Source organism: Theobroma cacao, chromosome 7, assembly GCF_053813885.1.
Source record: "Theobroma cacao isolate CCN51 chromosome 7, ASM5381388v1, whole genome shotgun sequence".
Lineage (NCBI taxonomy): Eukaryota > Viridiplantae > Streptophyta > Magnoliopsida > Malvales > Malvaceae > Theobroma > Theobroma cacao.
The window spans coordinates 1,658,580-1,677,410 of NC_142645.1; the positions used below are offsets into that span (position 1 = coordinate 1,658,580).

At 34.2% G+C, this 18,831-nt stretch overlaps 2 protein-coding genes and 1 pseudogene across 3 annotated transcripts; all 3 read left to right on the forward strand.

Moving 5' to 3' along the window:
• The first annotated feature begins 409 nt into the window (after positions 1–409).
• Positions 410–3,468, forward strand: LOC18593465 (WRKY transcription factor 6). The gene is made up of 6 exons (XM_007020704.3): positions 410–904; positions 993–1,091; positions 1,173–1,337; positions 1,449–1,868; positions 2,337–2,450; positions 2,553–3,468. Exons 1-6 carry the CDS (start codon positions 560–562, stop codon positions 3,150–3,152), a joined length of 1,743 nt encoding a protein of 580 aa, XP_007020766.3. The 5' UTR covers positions 410–559; the 3' UTR covers positions 3,153–3,468.
• Positions 3,469–7,410: 3,942 nt separating this feature from the next.
• On the forward strand, positions 7,411–10,872 carry LOC18593466 (aspartic proteinase A1-like; annotated as a pseudogene). The gene is made up of 12 exons (XR_016027624.1): positions 7,411–8,078; positions 8,182–8,242; positions 8,373–8,467; positions 8,546–8,658; positions 8,774–8,948; positions 9,031–9,070; positions 9,154–9,218; positions 9,304–9,417; positions 9,508–9,572; positions 9,701–9,857; positions 9,959–10,078; positions 10,585–10,872. The product of XR_016027624.1 is annotated as an aspartic proteinase A1-like (transcript).
• A 1,093-nt stretch (positions 10,873–11,965) lies between these two features.
• LOC18593467 (aspartic proteinase) lies at positions 11,966–18,011 on the forward strand. The gene is made up of 14 exons (XM_007020706.3): positions 11,966–12,102; positions 13,784–14,180; positions 14,275–14,335; positions 14,787–14,881; positions 14,993–15,105; positions 15,238–15,406; positions 15,496–15,535; positions 15,686–15,750; positions 16,360–16,473; positions 16,604–16,668; positions 16,830–16,986; positions 17,072–17,191; positions 17,436–17,524; positions 17,668–18,011. The coding sequence occupies exons 2-14, from the start codon at positions 13,809–13,811 to the stop codon at positions 17,750–17,752; spliced, it is 1,545 nt and encodes a 514-aa protein (XP_007020768.3). The 5' UTR covers positions 11,966–12,102; positions 13,784–13,808; the 3' UTR covers positions 17,753–18,011.
• The last annotated feature ends 820 nt before the right edge of the window (positions 18,012–18,831 follow it).

Sequence of the window (18,831 nt, forward strand, 5' to 3'; positions counted from 1 at the left end):
TATTACAAAAAAATATCATTCATTAATTATTAAATCAAAAACTCAAACCTAATATGAACCTAATTCGTAAATCTAATCTTGAAAATAGTCATGTGGGCACATATTCCATGATTCTTAAACTAGGGTAAAAGGACCTCTCCCTAGGGCCTTTTGTGCAAGTCTTTGCCCAAATCTCTCTCTCTCTTAACTTCTTCAAGACTCTATTTCTATTTCTATTTCACAACTTTGTTGAAGACTCTTCTCCTAATGTCTCTCTCACAACTAAGAGAGCCATCATCAACTTGAGCCATGTGTATCCCTTGACGCACCATCTTACGTACCTCACTTTCTCTCTCTCTCTCTCTCTCTCTTTGAAAATAGTTCTTTACACCTCAGGGGGGGAGGGGGGAGAGAGAGAGAGAGATAGATCACTCCTTTCACATTTTGGTCTTAGTCCAAACCCCTTTTTAAATGCCGAGTCCATTGCACCCCTACCCTTTTACAAAAAAGACTTGAAAGAAACCCTCTCTATACTAGCTCTTTATCCCTTCTCCACCACTTCTTCTCTCCCCATTTCTGTATGGACGAAGGAGGAACGGGAGCAAGACGACTCTCCTTTGATCATACTGTTGATGCTGCAATTAGTGTCTTCAACCCCAAGCCATCCCTTTTCGGTGTAGGTCCTTTCAGAAGTTCTTGTAAACCTGATCCTGCAGCCAGGAAACAGGCAGCTTTCGATATGGAACAAGATGATCAACATGTTGAATCGTCTGATGGGATGAAACGAGTAGTCAACGAGATGGACTTTTTCGGCTCCGGTGGTAGATCTTCTTCGAAAGAAGAAGCAAAGGCTGATGTGAAGATAGAGAGTGAACGTCAGGGATTGGTGCAGGAGAATGATGAACCAGCAGCAGCTGATGTAAATGTAAGGGGAATTTGTCATACCAAACTCATTTTTTTCATTAGCCTGCCTGTTGGGTATTTACTTAAAGCTTTTCTTTGCCTATTTTTAGACTGGTTTGAATCTCTTGACAACTAATATTGTAAGTGAGAAATCAGTTCCTGGTGACAGAACATCGCAGAATCTCAAAGATAAAGAAAGAGTAAATCAGGTAGGAGACTTGACAACATATATATAGCCGGACTTGTGAAGTTTTCGGATGCTAAACTTTGTAAAACTTTTCATGGTGCAGTTAGCAGATGTCCGAGCTGAATTGGAACGAATAAACGAAGAGAATCAACGTTTGAAAGTTACTCTTAATCAGGTGAACAGCAACTATTATGCTTTGCAGATGCATCTTGTTTCACTGATGCAACGACAACAAAATCGAAGAGATGAAAGTTCAGAAGCTTCTGAGGTAAAACTGCAGCAGAATTACACCATAAACAACCTGAGTTCTATCTAGTTTTGATAGTTCTTACACTCACTAGTAACTGATAGATTGTATGTGGTTCTTTAATCTGCGTAGATGAATAGAACCACAGAAGAGAAAAGGCATGGAGAAGTTATTGTTGCAAGACAATTCATAGATCTGGGTCAATCTGCAAAGGCTGAAAAAGATGAGCTTTCAGAATCTTCTTCAGATGGTAGAGTCCAGGAGTTTTCAGGATCGCCAGGGAACACCATTGTTGAGTCTATGGAGAGAAGGAAAACGAACAGTAATAGAAATTGTGAAACAGTCCCAATTGATCCCATCAGCAGGAAAGATTTAATGGACCCTGGACGGAATCAGAGAGAAGAAACCCCCGAAGGCCGACCTCATCCAGGATGGTTACAAAACAAAGTTCCCAAGTTCAATACCTCAAGGGATGTTGAACTAGCACAAGAGACCATGGCCATGATTAGAAAAGCTCGTGTCTCAGTTCGAGCTCGATCTGAAGCTTCAATGGTAAGTTTTTAGATTAGAAAAGAGAATCCTGTTTGATAATTACTTCTAACGGGTAACATACTAAAAGAAAGAAAGAAAAAGAAAAAACAGACTGCTTGAACTGCCCCACGTGCAAGAAAACATGCCTGTGAGCACACAATTTTAGGTTGGCACACCGCCTACTTTTGTTGAAGTAAGATATTAAGAAAGTCAGTAGGAAAAGTTGTAAACTTATACCATTTCAAGATCTTTACTTTACCTTTTCTTTTACTACTTCTCTTCGGTTGCAGAAAGTTACTTAATTTAGGCTTCTGATAATAACGGACTCTATGTGCATAGCCTTGTCATAAAGTATAGCCTTTTAGTTCTTTTCTATGGCAAAAAAGTCACCAAAATCAGGTTTCTAGGGATCATCAATTCTAGTATTCAATTATAGGAGGCTGCTTGTTTATCGGAATCAGTCTGATTCAAAGCTGTGTGTGGGTGCAGATTTCTGATGGATGTCAATGGAGAAAATATGGGCAGAAGATGGCAAAAGGAAACCCTTGCCCTCGAGCTTACTACCGTTGCACCATGGCAACAGGTTGTCCAGTTCGCAAACAAGTACATAACTACAAATCCTCTTTCTTCATATTTTTTGTTTTTTTTGACGATCTTGAGGTTTCTGGTGACTAAAGGAACCTTGTTTTTAATCGAATTCAACAGGTGCAAAGGTGTGCAGATGATCGAACCATCCTTAATACAACTTATGAAGGCAACCATAACCATCCACTCCCTCCAGCTGCCATGGCAATGGCATCAACAACATCAGCAGCAGCATCGATGCTACTTTCAGGATCAATGCCCAGCGCAGATGGGATGATGAACTCATCGACTATCCTTCCCAAAGGCATAATGCTTCCTTGCTCACCGAATTCGGTCACCCTTTCAGCTTCAGCTCCATTTCCTACTGTTACATTGGACCTGACTTACAACCCTAATCAAAGACCAACGAGCCAGCTTCTTGCCCCTTCCCCAAACATTCCTCACCTGCTTGGCCACCCCATTTACAACCAATCAAAACTTTTGGGTCTTTTCAGCTCTCAAGGAATCGAACATCATCCCCATTTAGCTCAAAATCAGATGCAGCCACCACATCCCATGGCTGATACAGTAAATGCCGCCACCGCTGCCATCACTGCCGATCCCAACTTCACTGCAGCTCTAGTTGCAGCCATTACTTCCATCATCGGCAATCCTCATCGAGACAACAGTGGTAATAACAATAGCCCAACTTCAAGAAACACAGGAGACAACAATACTTAAGAAAAAAAGAAAAGAAGAACGTAAGTTTGTAACCTTTTTTTTTACCTTCTCTTTTAGGAAAGTGGTAGAAGGTTTTATGTTTCTGCATGTATCTCGTTTCATGCAAAGGCCGACAAGAATTTTTTTTTTTTTTGCATTAAATATATGTGATTTAATATTTGAATTACTAATATTAATCATTAGTCAGCTACAAAAATATGAATTAGCAATATATTTTTTTAAAGTCAAGTTTTCATTTCATTGAAGGTATGATTATGTCAATATCGGTTGAAGTCTAAAATCGTGTTCCAACATAGTAAAGACTCGTGTCGATAAATTAGTAATTTTTTTTTAAAATTGGAAGAAAGAGAATTGAACTTTACTTTTAAGCAAAGATATCATTTATTAATCAATAAATCAAATACTCGAGTACAATTAATAATATTTTAATAAGATTACTTGTTACATATGAAATTTTATAATAATATCTTCTTTTCTTTTCCTATTTAGTTTCTTTTGTTCTCTCTTTTTTTCTTCGTGTTATGTAGGATTTGAGTATATATTCAAATGCCTTAGTTTTGTGGGTAAGATTAAATTAAAAAAAAAGTTGCGTAATGACTCAAATTATATTTAATAAATTAATATATAGATATCTTAATTAATATGGTTAAAACCCATTATTCTCGATTAATAGCATGCACAAGTTTTGACATCGAATTTAACAAATCATATTATGTCTAAATTTTATACACACATACATGTACATATGTGATATAAAAGTTTTTGTTTATAATTAAAACTTATTACGGTACCCACACCTAACATCCTAAATTTTGAAATGGAGCAGTACTTTCTTCCTAAGTGATTTGAAATTCGAGCATTAGAGTTCAAGCTAGATAATTAAATTAATTTCATTACCATAATGCATACCTAGACTACAAAAAATCACACGTTATTCGATAGAAAGTTCGTCGAAAATTCTCTCTTTTTAATGAATTTTCAATGAAAAAAATTCATTGAAAACCTTCAATAAATAATGTATTTTATCGAAAATCAAAAATTTTTGTCAATAATTGTGATGTGATCGATGTTGTTATCAAAGTTGATTGATGAATTATAGCTTGTTCTTGAATATTGTTTGAAACCTAAGCCATCAATCCTTGTTGAGTGAGAATGTTTTGAGTTATATTATGCAAAAAAAAATTTGTTGAAAAATCTGAGAAAAGTAAATGCAAGGTATACAATCAACCTCCCACACCTGAGACTATCAAAAGAATTTGCATGCCCTAAGGAAGAGGTACATGTACAGTCATGATAATAAGTAGTAGAGGGGGACCAAGAAATTGAGGTTTCAAGTCACACTCTTCAGCAGGTTAGGGCTTGAGAGAGAAGCTAGATGTACTGATGTAAATGTCTTACCTCCTCGCTAGGTTAGAGTTTGGGTAGATATTTCTGATTTGAAATGTAATTCTTTCTTTCAAATACAGTCAAACTTTTAACGGTGAAATATCTTATTAAAAAAAATAATTTAGATTTGACCTAATCGGATTTTTTTTTTCACAAAGATACATGTCTAAACTTGTAACCCTTATAGTTAGGGTTAAAATGATAATTTTTTGCAAATGTTAAGGGTCAATACTAAATGTTGAAAACTTTAGACTAATAGTACATAACCAAATTCATAAGCTTTGATATCATAAAAAAAACGTTCATAACTCTATGTATGAAATCAATTTGAATTGCTTTAATTCAATTAGTTTGATTCTCATGGCAAGTACTAGAGCTTTTTCCACACCAAAGACAAATTATCACCTAATTTGAGTTTGGTTGAATCAATTTATTTCTAGGATTAAGACTTAAATATAGACTTAATTAAACTTATGGAAAAATCAAAACCCAAAAGAGGTGTACAATAATTGATTAGAGTTATATGGTCCTAAGATCACATTTAATAAAAATAACTCCATATATTAGAAATACAATCAAATTAGATATATGTACAATGTTAACTATGGAATTCAAAAGGGAAATTGGTCTTTTAATTTCAACATGACTACTCTCATATAATATACATTTACTTTAAAGTAAAAAAAACAAAATATTGGTAAATATGTTGTCAAAACTTAAATATAATAATTGGGTTTTTTCTTAACAATTTAAAATTTTCAAAAGATCGATATCAGAACTTTCAAATTTGAATCTTCAAAAACGTGTTTTTTCATTTTTAATATTTCTTTAAGAGCCTGTTATCAATTAGACTACACCCTTTTTTCTATACTTCTTTAATTCTTCCTTATACCCTTTTTTCTACACTCGAGTTCATGTGTAAACTCATTAATCATTCATATGGCTACACGTAACGTATTAAGTACTATATATGCATTGTTTCTTGATTGGCAAAAGCAAAAAAAAAAAACATTAAAAGATTAGCCTTATACAAGAAGTTTTTTTTTTTTTCTATTCCAATTGGCTTTACTAGCTAGAAATTGAATGCATTGGGAGCTCACAAATTAGCATTTAAAGATTTTCTCTTTCTCAATTTGACTTTACCTAAGCTAATTGCATTGGACTCATAATTAAAATTTAACAACATTAGGCAAATGGATTGTGCAGCTTTGGCAAACTGGGCTCAGTCTCAGGTTGATGGCAATGGCCGGCCTATTCCCATGTTAGGCTCTCTCTGGAATCTAGCCCAGCCTAATTAATTAAGCTTTTGCATTTAAGTCAAACAAGCTAAATTTTCATATATATATTGTAATTGAAAAAAAAAATTCGAACTTTACTTTTTAAATAAAAAGATCATATACCAATTAATAAATTAAATACTTTATATATATATATAGGATTAAGGCAAAGTACTATTGGTGGGTGGGATGACAATCTACCAATTTAGATAATTTCAATGTTACTTCAACTATATACCATATATGACCAATTATTAAACTATATAGATCTCTTTTTTTTCTTGTTTCTTTGTTAATTTGAGTTTTATGAATAATACCCAGAGTTGAAATAGTTTTTTATTTTCTGATCATGCAATAAATGTTTTCCCCTTTATTATCCAAAATAATAAATCTTCTTTTCGAGAAAATTAAAAGATTTTAAGGAACTATACTAAAGGCATTCCTTTTTTCTCGTTTTTTTTATTTTATTAATTTGAGTTTTATGAATAATACCCAGAGTCGAGATAGAGTTTATATTTCCGGCCCCGTAATAAATATTTTCTCCTCTATTATGCCAAATAATAAATCTTCTCCTTGCAAAAATTCAAAGATTTTAAGAAACTATACTAAAAGCTTACCTTTTTTCTCCTTTTTTGTTTGTTAATTTGAGTTTTATGAATAATACTTAGAGTGGGAATAGTGTTTATTTTCCAACCCGTATAAGTATCTTTCCTTTTATTATCCAAAATAATAAATTTTTGCTTTAAAAATTTTCAAAGATTTTGGGGGATCTATCCTAAAGGCATACTCTTCTTCTTTTTCCTTTTTTATACTTAATTAGTAATAAAGTTATTAAAGTAAAAGGTATTGAAATAAGGGTAGGAGAGGTCAATAGGCATAAAAATATTGAAATCAAACCTTGAATCTTGACTCCATCAATATATATATATATATATATATATATATACACACACGTGTGTGTGTGTGTGATATTTATATATATGTGATATTTTAAGAGTTAGATTATTTATGTCGGGAGTTATTTTTTACTTTATTTGTTAAATTATAAAATTTTTGAAGGTTATTAATTATTATGATGATAATATATAATTATTGTTAAATATTATTATTTATATATTTATTTTCAAAAAAAGAATTTTTTACCTTTATTTATTTTTATTAAATTACATACTTATATTCAATTTATTTTTTAATGTATTTTTTCATTAATTTAATCTTTTGCTTTTGGGCTTGCAGAGTTGGGCTTCAAAGTGAATTCATTATTTTTGGGTTTTTGTTATGATCGGGTCGAAATTACTTCATTTAATAATTTCAAAGTGAAAAATCAAAATTGACGTAATTAAAAGTATAACATAAAATTTAATAAAATTAAAATATAATGATAAAATTTCACGTAACTAATAAGTATAGGTTGATTAATTTGATTAAAATTTAAGATTTTGATTTTATTATTTTCACAAATCGAACTTAATCATGGAAAATAACGTGAAAATAAAGTCCAATCTCGAGTTTGGAATTATGAGTACTATTGTCAAACTTCGATATCATCATCCTAGACTAAATTGATTCAATCCTATTCTTTTCTTAGTAAAGAAGAGAAAAAGAAAAGATTTCCCGGGAATCATGTACACGTGTACGATCCATATTTTCCAAGGCTCCCGCGAAATTGACTAAAGAAGTTTGAAATATCCTCTCTGTTTGTCCGAAGCAGTTTTGCTCCTACTCTGCTCATCTGTTCATCAGTGACTTCCCCCACGTTTGTTTTAATCTTAATTACGTGATTAATTTTCTCTAATCTTGTTATTTTATCAACCCTTTTGATTCACTTGATTGATCTTTGTTTTTATCAGAAATTCTTCCCTTGTTTCCTTAATTTTAGTGATAGATCATACATCAAAATGGGGACAACATCCATTACTGCTAGCTTCACTCTCTTTCTTTGTTTCCTATTGTGTTTCCCAATCCCAGTGATGGGTTGGTGAGAATTGGACTCAAGAGGAGAAAGATTGATGCAAACAGCAACATGGCTGCTCTGCTTGATCCCAGGGAAAGAAAATCCTCCAATGCTTTTACTAGGAAGTGGTATCTTGGTGGGAAATTCGGGGAAGGAAGAAACAATGATCATATTGTAGTGCTGAAGAACTATGTTAATGCTCAGTATTTTGGTGAGATTGGTATTGGTATACCCCCACAGAATTTCTTTGTGATTTTTGACACTGGTAGTTCGAATTTGTGGGTGCCATCATCCAAGTGTTTTTTCTCAGTAAGTTTCTATTTGCTTCAATTTGCTGTTGAATTGTGTTTGGAAGTGGGATTTCTATAAATTTGGAAATGTCTCTTATGGATTGTTGGTATCTGGCTTGCAGCTAGCATGCTATCTCCATCCAAAGTATGAATCAAGCTATTAAAGCACCTACAAGAAGAATGGTTTGTTTTTGCTTCTTGTTCATGAAACTTTGGTCTTATTGATTAAGATTCTTGTAGATCTTGTATCTGATATCCATGTTCCCATTTGTAACAATGACTGTTAAGCATATTTTGATTCATCCATGTGCAGGTAAACCGGCATACATCTAATTTGATACTGGAGCTATTTCTGGCTTCTTTAGTGAAGACCTTGTACAATTTGGGGACATTCTAATCAACAATCAGGTAGCTCTTGGGTCTTAATTATATGTATAAGTTAGTGGTCTGTGCTGATAACATCAGATTTCCTGTATCTTTTTCTAGGAATTTATCGAGTCAACCAGGGACACCAGTGTCGAATTTTTGGTATCCAAGTTTGATGGCATACTTGGACTTGGTTTCCAAGCAATTTCAGTTGGAAATGCTACTCCTGTTTGGTATGGCATAGCGTCTTTGCTGCGGCTATCAGCTGTTTGTGGTTTTGGTTTTGGCTTTATTAGTGTAAGGATGTTGATATTGTAACCTTAGAGTAGCTTTCAATGCATGCTTCAGGTATAATATGCTTGATAAAGGTCTTGTTAAGGAGCCGGTTTTCTCATTTTGGTTCAATCGCAATGCTGATGAAGAACAAGGGGGTGAGATTGTTTTTGGCGGGGTGAATCACAATCATTACAAGGGCAAGCACACATATGTTCCTGTGACACAGAAGGGATACTGGCAGGCTACAGTTCTAAAGATTTCCTTCTAGTACATAAGTTTGGTTAACACCTAATCTTCTTAATATCAGCTATTGATTCTTTTGTCTGCAGTTTGACATGGATGATGTCCTTATCGATGGGAAAACTACTGGTAGGAAAATCATTATGCATGCCACTCTTCCAAGGGACATGGATTCATTGGTTTCCTTTCTAACTTTGGTATGCCTGTTTCAGGATTTTGTGCCCCTAGCTGTGGTGAAATAGCTGATTCAGGAACATCTTTGTTGGCTGGTCCTTCGGTGTGTCTAAATTTATGTACTACTATTCATCTAGCCATGTTGCATTGAACCATGTTTTATGTACTATTGGTATTTTGTTCCGCAGGCTATCATCACAGAAATAAATCATGCTATTGGAGCCTCAGGGATTGTAAGTCAAGAATGCAAAGCTTTAGTTTTACAATATGGAGAAACCATAATTGATATGCTTCTAGCAGAGGTATTTGATCAGTTTTTAAAATCCTTTATATCCCTGACAGTTTCTTTGCTAACTCTTAGTCTGTTAATTATTACTTCTACATATTGACAGGACCAACCACAAAAAATCTGCTCACAAATAGGTTTGTGTGCACTTGATGGAACTCGAGGTGCAAGGTAAGAATAAAGTCTTTCCTTCCCTTGGCTTTTTCCCTGTCTGTTTCCCTATCTTAAGGAAGATAAATGCAATGCCTGCGTCTGAATGGGACTATTCCTTTGCTTTCATGCTATGTACTCATGTTCAGTATGAGCATTGAGAGTGTTGTGGATAAGAATGCTCAGAAATCATCGGGTGGTGTGCACAATTCCATGTGCTCTGCTTGTGAAATGACCATTTCTTGGATACAAAACCAGCTTAAGCAGAACCAGACGCTGGATCATGTACTTAACTACATCAATGAGGTAAATGAATTGAAACCTCTCTTGTTTTACATGTTAGTAGTAATATTTCTGCAAGTTCAACTATGTTCTGCCTACATTTTTTTGCAAATTGGTAACTGCAGCTCTGTGATCGACTGCCTAGTCCAATGGGAGCATCAGCTGTTGATTGCAATGCTCTACCTTGTATGCCTAATCTCTCCTTTGTGATTGGTGGAAGGATTTTTGACCTCAACCCCGAGCAGGTAATATACATTTTTTATGGTTTTGGGGTGAAAGCCTTTTTCTGCTTTTCTTTGGTCTGATTCTGGTTGTAAAACACCATCCTGGAGGGTTTTAGAATGACTTTGGACATTGCTAAATTTTTAAGTCGGATAATTAATCTAAAATCAATTGACAATAAGTGGAGAGATCTCTACTTAAATGACATGAAATGTTTTTTATCACTACTTAAATAGTCTCCTTAGGTGTAAGATAATGGACTTATCATGTGAACTGAATCACGAAAGAGCTATCAGGGTAATATTTTGATATTATGTTAAATTTTTAATACGAATATTCAATTTAAAATCAATTGATAATAAATTAATATTCTTTTATTATATCTAAGTGATATGTGGTTTCTTTTGTCACTATATCCATAAAAATCTTCTAAAACTACTTCTATCCTGGTAGAAATGTTATAAATGTCCTTACAGATATTTATAACATGGTTGGTAACTCTAATTTCATTCAAGTCAACATTTGCCAGAAATCCAGAAGGAAATATCCATGGATACTGTAGCTGATGGCATACATCAAGCACATTTCAGAAAAACCATGATGGAGTAGGCTGCAATCAAACCAAAGATATTCTTCATATTACTTTTCCATCAATGGCTGCATTATTTCATCATAAACTCCCAATTCCAACTATGAATAACATCATTGTTTCTTCTGTTTTTCCTGATGGGGTCAGTACATTCTCAAAGTTGGTGAAGGAAATATAGCTAGATGTATTAGTGGATTCACAGCTCTGGACTTGCCACTTCCTCATGAACCTCTGGTATTCCTATTTTGACATGTATTCCCCATTATAATTGCCTTTCTTAATTAATCTTACTGCTAAGATTTGTTGAATCACAGGATCTTGGGAGATGTCTTCATGGGCCAGTACCATACAGTCTTTGACTATGGGAACATGAAAGTTGGATTTGCTGAAGCTCCATGATGGAAACTTTTCTTTGCTTAAACATCACATTTATCACATGTTGCCTCGAGAAAAGTATGCGTTAACATTATTATAGAAATTGTTCACATTATAAGTTAAATCGGTGAAATTTTATTAAATTACGATGTAATTATAATTATGATTACGATATTATATAAAAAAAATTTTCGCATAAAATGGTATCAAAATCATCTTATTTAACTTTTATTTTTTTTTTCAAAACCCTATTTTTGTACTATCAAAGCCTTGCTTAGTTTTTAACAAAGTCTGACTAATTTAACCTAGTAGTGCAATTTATGTAATATTGTGTGGTTTTCTCCAAGAGTAAATTTGAATGGTACAACTATTTTGACTTTTAATGAGAAAATGATGCTAAGGTTTGGGTAGGTGACATATTGACATTATAATTTTAAATTCGATTTTAATTTTATTTTACTTGAAAATGGAATATACTATTATCGAGGTGAGATATTTTTATTCGTGTGAAATAAATAATATTAACAAACTCGATATTAGTTATTTACGTGAAAAAATATCTAATAATTTTTTGATCGGATATAATGTGGGAATAAAATAATTTACGATGTTTAATTTTTTTCATTTTTCACAAAATGCTAAAATTTTTTTTAAAAATTATCTTGAATTTGGCACATTTATTCTGTATGGGGGCCCATATGCCCATCAGCAATTAATTAAAGGTCCTCTTTGTTGTTATCCAGTGTTACCCGATCTATCATCTTAAACTACCTCCCAAACTTTCGCACTTCCACCTAAACCTCTCATCATCAAATCCACGGTTCCTTTCCTTCCCCTTTCCGATAATCCTGATACACTCAACCGCACCGGATCATCTCTAGATTTTCTTACTTAATAAGAAAAAGAGAAACCGAATTTAAAAATAGTATCATCAATTAAACGGGTCCACGTGTACGGCTATGATTCTCCAAGAAGCCCGCTAATTCAACACTCCCTCTCTTTAAAATGTCCTCCTTTATCTGCGGTCTTCGTCGTCCTTCATTTCTTCTGCTCAGCTTTTCTTGTCGAAATCATCACTAAAACGTAAGGAGCTTTTTATTTTTAATTATTTTTTAAAATTTTTTTATCTGAATTAGTTAGGTAATTTTACTTTAATTTTCTCTCATCTTTTAGCTTATTATGCTTTTGATTACTCCTTTCTGCTAGTTGCGGTTTTTTTTTTTGTTTATAGTAATTTTGTTGTGGTCTTCAGTTTTTAGTTAAGTGAAGATTAACTGTTTGAGTTTGATTAAGAGTGTTTTGGAACTTGGATTTGTTTGATTTATAATTGAGTTGATTAGGCGATTTTCGAAGTTGTGATTATCTTTTTTAAGTTTCTAATAATTGTTTTTTGTTTGGTTGAGTGAGGTGTTGTGGGATTTTTAGTGTTTTGGGATCCGTGAAAAGTGAAATTTCCTGGAAATTTGAATTTTAAGTGAAGGTTAACTGTTTGACTATGATTAAAGTGCTTTGGAACTTCGATTGATTACTTTAGTTGAGTTGACCATACGATTTTTGAAGTTGTGATTATCTCTTTTAAGTTTCTAGTAATTGTTTTCAGTGTTTTCTGTTTGGTTGAGTGAGATATTGTGGGATTTTTAGTGTTTTGGGATCTTTGAAAAGTAAAATTTCCTGGAAATTTGAATTTTAAGTGAAGGTTAACTGTTTAACTTTGATTAAGAGTGCTTTGGAACTTCGATTTGATTAATTTAGTTGAGTTGACCATTCGATTTTTGAAGCTGTGATTATTACTTTTAAGTTCCTAGTAATTGTTTCTAGTGTTTTCTGTTCGGTTGAGTGAGATGTTGTGCGACTTTTAGTGTTTTGGGATCTGAGAAAGGTGAAATTTCCGGGAGATTTGAATTTTAAGTGAAGGTTAAGTGTTTAACTTTGATTAAGAGTGCTTTGAAACTTCTATTTGTTTAATTTAATTGAGTTGATTATGCGATTTTGGAGTTGTGATTATTCCTTTTAAGTTTCTAGTAATTGTTTTTAGTGTTTTCTGTTCATTGATTGAGATATTGCTAAATTTTTAGTGTTTTGGGATCTAATAAAAGTGAAATTTCCTGGAAATTTGAATTGTAAGTGAAGGTTAACAAGTTGACTTTGATTGAGATTTCTTTTGACTTCAATTTTGAATTTAATTAAGCTGACGATGTTGTTTTGAAGTTTTAAGTAGATTGATGGTTTATTTCCATCCTTTTCTTGGCAACCAAACATGAAATTGTGGGATTTTTCAGTGTGTAGCACATCATAGAAAAGCGATAGTACTTACTTTCTATTAATTGAAGTGTAGAGTAACTATTTAACTTTAATTAAGATTCCTCTTAGCTTTAATCAAATTATTTGACCTTTTCTTTTGTGAGATTTGAAGTTGTGGGTATATGTGTATGCTGTTTTTCTTGGCAACCAAACATGTGACATGAAAAATTCAATCATATAAAGCATGGAATGGACACGACATGATGTTGTCACAGAACTTGTGCATATGTATTTAGAGTTTAGACTTTGGGGATACAACTGTACATGGGTGCATTCTTTGAATAGATGTATTAGTCTTAGGAGAACTATAGATGGTTTTGATCCCTGCGTAGGCGAAAAGTGGCTGGTGTGCTAGCTTTTATGTGAAAGTACTATTTCTAATTGTGTGTTGATATGATATTTTTGTGGTTTGCCTTTTGTAGTCCTGATCATATCTGATTAAAATCTTGGTTTTGTTGCCTAGCATTTGCGGACTTGCAGTTATCAGAATGGGGAGAATAGTCAAAACTACTACAGTCACTCTTTTTCTTTGTCTTCTTCTGTTTCCTATCGTATTTTCCATATCCAATGAGAGATTGGTCAGAATTGGACTGAAAAAGAGAAAGTTCGATCAAAACTATCGGTTGGCTGCCCACCTTGATTCCAAGGAGAGAGAGGCATTTAGAGCTTCTCTTAAAAAGTATCGTCTTCAAGGGAACTTACAAGAGTCTGAGGACATTGATATTGTGGCACTAAAGAACTACTTGGATGCTCAGTACTTTGGTGAGATTGGTATTGGCACACCTCCACAGAACTTCACTGTGATTTTTGACACTGGTAGTTCTAATTTGTGGGTCCCTTCATCTAAGTGCTATTTCTCGGTGAGTTTTATTCCTTAAATTGATATTGGAGTACTTAAGCATGTACTTAGGTAATTTGGAATGTTTCTTATGTGTTGCTGGTGTCCGGGTGCAGATAGCTTGCTATCTCCATTCAAGATATAAATCAAGCCGTTCAAGCACCTACAAGGCTAATGGTTTGTTTCTATTTCTTGGCTCATTCTAGCTTTCCTGAAATGTATATCTTCTTGATTATGATTTGCAACACTTTAATATGTGTTCAACTCCAACCCTTTTTGTATCACACATGATTTTCTTTCCACTTACCAACCGGTTATTGTCTGTTGATCAATCTATAAATGCCACTGAGAACAAACACAGTAGTTGGATTTAGGTATTATTGACTCTTTGCCTTTTGCAATCTTCGAGCTGCTTTTTTTTTTTTTTTTAGGTTAAATATAAGCATCGTTTCCTCCATTTGGAAACTCATGCATGTTTGTTCTTATCCATAATCAGTTCTTTTGTGCTTTAGATTGAAGAAACTTGGATAAAGATGAAGGATATTACAATTCATTCTTGTTTATTTCAGTCAAAGTGAGGATAATGATGTAAATGCCTCTATATTTTCTTTAATTAGTCTACTTGCAGGTAAACCAGCCGATATCCAATACGGGACTGGAGCTATTTCTGGATTCTTTAGTGAGGACAATGTACAAGTTGGTGATCTTGTAGTTAAAAATCAGGTATCTTCAATAAATTGGTTATTATATATGTTTGAGCTGTAATTCATCAGCACGGTTGGTGTAGATGGGCTGTGTTTCTGAATAAGTGGCTTTTTCTTCTTTATTGTTTAGGAATTTATCGAGGCAACAAGGGAGCCCAGCATAACATTTTTGGTGGCCAAGTTTGATGGGATACTTGGACTTGGATTTCAAGAGATTTCGGTTGGAAATGCTGTGCCTGTGTGGTACGGAATAGCACCTTTTCTGTTGTTGTGTGCTGTTGTGGTTGTTGGTTTCAGTTTATTGGCATAAAGATGTTTATAGTAAGAATGATGCAACTGGTATTGCACAGGATTTTGATTTTTTAAGTGTTCCAGGTACAATATGGTCAATCAAGGTCTTGTTAAGGAACCTGTTTTCTCATTTTGGTTTAACCGTGATCCTGAGGATGATATAGGTGGGGAAGTTGTTTTTGGTGGAATGGATCCAAAACATTTCAAGGGGGATCACACTTACGTTCCTATAACGCGGAAAGGATACTGGCAGGTTTGTATTCTGAACTTTTCTTTAGTTTTATATAGTATTTGACTTTGTGCATTCATTGTAGTAATGCTACTATTTCTTTGGGTGTGCAGTTTGATATGGGTGATGTCCTGATTGGTAACCAAACAACTGGTAAGAAATTGTTCTCAAAGTTATGTTATGAAGATAATTGGCACACATGTTTCATGGCATTATACTTAACAGGATAGGATAATTGATAAGAGACATGCAAATGTTTTGTAGTCTTCTATTGGTTTCCTTACTTTCTTATACATTTTTCAGGACTTTGTGCTGGTGGCTGCAGTGCAATTGCTGATTCTGGGACTTCCTTGATAACCGGTCCTACGGTTTGTATCAATTTTTGTGTCTATTTATGCATTCATGCATGCTTGTGCAGCTGTGCTTTTGTAGAAAGGTTGTTGTAAACCATGTTATATTTTGTCCTTTCTATGATAGTTTCTCATGGAAACATTGGATAGTTTCTCATGGAAACATTGGATGTATAATTTTGCACATGACAGAATCTCTCCTTTAACTAACATTCTAAGCATATAGTTTCACTCCTTTCCTTCAAACAATTTTGTGGATGTATTTTTACTGTTATAGTATTATTAATGACTGAAGTGGCAGTAGGTGTTGCCTTCCTTATAAGGATGTTGCTATTGTTTGTTAAGACCTTAAATTTCACTCTAGAACCCCCAAGGTTGTTTTCTGTCATATGGCATGCTTATTCCAGCTTATCTCTCTAATGAAATGAACATTGGAAGAGCAATTATTCATGGCCCTTGATATATGCTACCTTGCAATTTATTAGGGTAATCTGATGTCTATGATCATAAATGTTTGTCAGTAGTATTCATTGCATTTTCCTGTGTGTGGATGGGCTAGTTGCTGCCAAAAACAGTTTGTTGGTCCTGGTCCTTCGTTGGTGATTTTTTTATATACTATGGTTTCAGGCTATTATTGCTCAAGTCAATCATGCTATTGGAGCATCAGGGGTTGTAAGTCAAGAATGCAAGACTGTAGTTTCACAGTATGGAGAGACAATAATTGATATGCTTTTATCTAAGGTATATAATTGGTTTTGAACATGCTTTTATTGCCTTGTAGCTACATGGTATCTGGAGATGGTTAGAATAAGATTCTGGTAGTTTCTTGCTGGACTTCCTAATTATTGTTTTTATTATTATGCATTGACAGGACCAACCACTGAAAATTTGCTCACAAATAGGTTTGTGCACATTTGATGGAACTCGAGGTGTAAGGTTGAACACAAATCTTTCTTTTTTCTTTTCCCCCTGTTTTTTATCTTGAGTGAACTTGTCACTTTAACTCAAATCAGTTAGTTTGCTTAGAGATGTTTGTATATGTGTCTGAATGACTGTGTACTGTTGCTTTGCTGATGTTGTAAATGTTTTATGTTCAGTACGGGGATTGAAAGTGTTGTGCATGAGAATGCTGGGAAAGCCACTGGTGATTTGCATGATGCAATGTGTTCTACTTGTGAGATGACAGTTATATGGATGCAAAACCAGCTTAAGCAGAACCAGACACAGGAGCGTATACTTGAGTACATCAATGAGGTGAGTAAGCCTACGTTCTTCGACCTTTTAGATATTTTGCCAAGTTTGACTAGGGGCTTACTTTTTTCCAAATTGATAATTGCAGCTCTGTGATCGGTTGCCTAGTCCAATGGGAGAATCAGCTGTTGATTGTAGCAGTCTATCTACTATGCCTAATGTCTCGTTCACAATTGGTGGAAAGATATTTGAGCTCAGCCCCGAGCAGGTATAATGTATTATGTTGAATTTGTGTAAAATATTATGGCTTTTTCCTTTGATGGGATGATGATTATCATGGTTGTCATATCATTTTAGCTCCAGTAATGAAGTACCATCATGGTTCTATGGGTTCGGATAGGTCGAAAATTTATGAATTTTAAGTCTGTTGATGTGGCTGTAATGGCATTTTACTTTCCACTGATTGTTTCTTTGTTCCTGACCTCTCTCCCTTTTTTGGCAATGGGAATCAGTATGTCCTGAAAGTGGGTGAGGGAGATGTAGCTCAATGCCTCAGTGGATTCACTGCTCTGGATGTGCCACCTCCTCGTGGACCTCTCTGGTAATCTCTGTCCTCGCCCACATATACATCCAAGGATAACTATATTGTCTATGCTTAACTTACAGTCATGTTAGATGTTAACTTTTTGGCTGGCAAATGTTGTAGATACTGTGTTAATCTTACTTTTATTCATTGAAATACAGGATCTTGGGCGACGTCTTTATGGGCCAGTTCCATACAGTATTTGACTATGGCAACCTGCAAGTTGGATTTGCCGAGGCTGCATAAGTGAAACTTTCTGCTTTTATAAACAACTTCATGTTATGCAGTGCTAGTAGTACCCTTAGAACTGTGGGGATTAAGTATCAAATGATAATTGCATGTAAATATCTATGCAAACATGATCTGGGATCTTCACTGGATCGTTGAGTGTGATGCACTTTGTTTAAGAATTTCATGTGATCCATACTTATCTGTTTACTTATAAGAACTTAAATGTGCAACTAATTTTAGCTTTTATGAGAGCTAAAGAAGACTTCCATGGCTACTTGACTAGGAATGCTGAACTTCATGTTTCTTCTTTGAAAGGTACGTCACTCCCGATAGACCTAACTATGTTTAATCATTCATGTACTTTACAATCCAGCCAAATGCTCAATGTGGCAGAATTTAAGTCATGCAAAGTCGATGACGTAGTTCGTTTCTTTCCATGTATAGAAGAATTGATTAATCATCAAATATTATTGCAGTCAGGTCTTATCTGTTACATATAATACATTTGCCAGCTAAGTGTAGTAAAGTGGGTGGCTGGCATGGAGATAGGATGAATTTATATGCCAGTTTGATGTTTCACTTTATGAAACCATATGATTTCTGGACAATTTTTATGAGTTCTGTAGTTGGAAAGGAGAAAGATCAGAGATGCCGAGTGTCACAGTCTCAAAGGGGAATCATGAATTTCATATCTGTTATGTATTAAAATAGTTAGGGTATTTAAGTGTTCACATCATTTTCAATTTAAGTAAGTCAAAACGGATAATATTTCACAGGTTAGTGTAGATTGTGACACAGAACTTGCATTCTAAGTAATTGGATTTGAGTTAGAAATTGAGCTTGCATTTCTGGCATAAATCAATGAGATTAGCTCAAAGGATTGGGTAGAAGAGAATCAATGATCAATCAAGAACAGTGATGGAAACATTGATTGGAACAATAATTAGCAAAATGTTAGATAAGGTCAGGATGTCAGGCTGTCGTTATTGATTGTCAATCCTGAGGGTCAAAACACTTCTTTTGAACTGTCATCATGGAATTAATAGCCAGCGAGTATGAAACAGGAGCATAACTGGAAAAGTAGGTTACAATTA

Bases quoted from the DNA above. Each gene is read 5' to 3' on its own strand.
- LOC18593465 (XM_007020704.3), top strand. From the start codon at position 560: ATGGACGAAGGAGGAACGGGAGCAAGACGACTCTCCTTTGATCATACT. The intron at 905-992 runs GTAAGGGGAATT...GCCTATTTTTAG, and splicing joins CAGCAGCAGCTGATGTAAAT to ACTGGTTTGAATCTCTTGAC. The intron at 2,451-2,552 runs GTACATAACTAC...CGAATTCAACAG, and splicing joins GTTGTCCAGTTCGCAAACAA to GTGCAAAGGTGTGCAGATGA.
- LOC18593467 (XM_007020706.3), top strand. From the start codon at position 13,809: ATGGGGAGAATAGTCAAAACTACTACAGTCACTCTTTTTCTTTGTCTT. The intron at 16,669-16,829 runs GTTGAACACAAA...TTTTATGTTCAG, and splicing joins GATGGAACTCGAGGTGTAAG to TACGGGGATTGAAAGTGTTG. The intron at 17,192-17,435 runs GTATAATGTATT...AATGGGAATCAG, and splicing joins TTGAGCTCAGCCCCGAGCAG to TATGTCCTGAAAGTGGGTGA.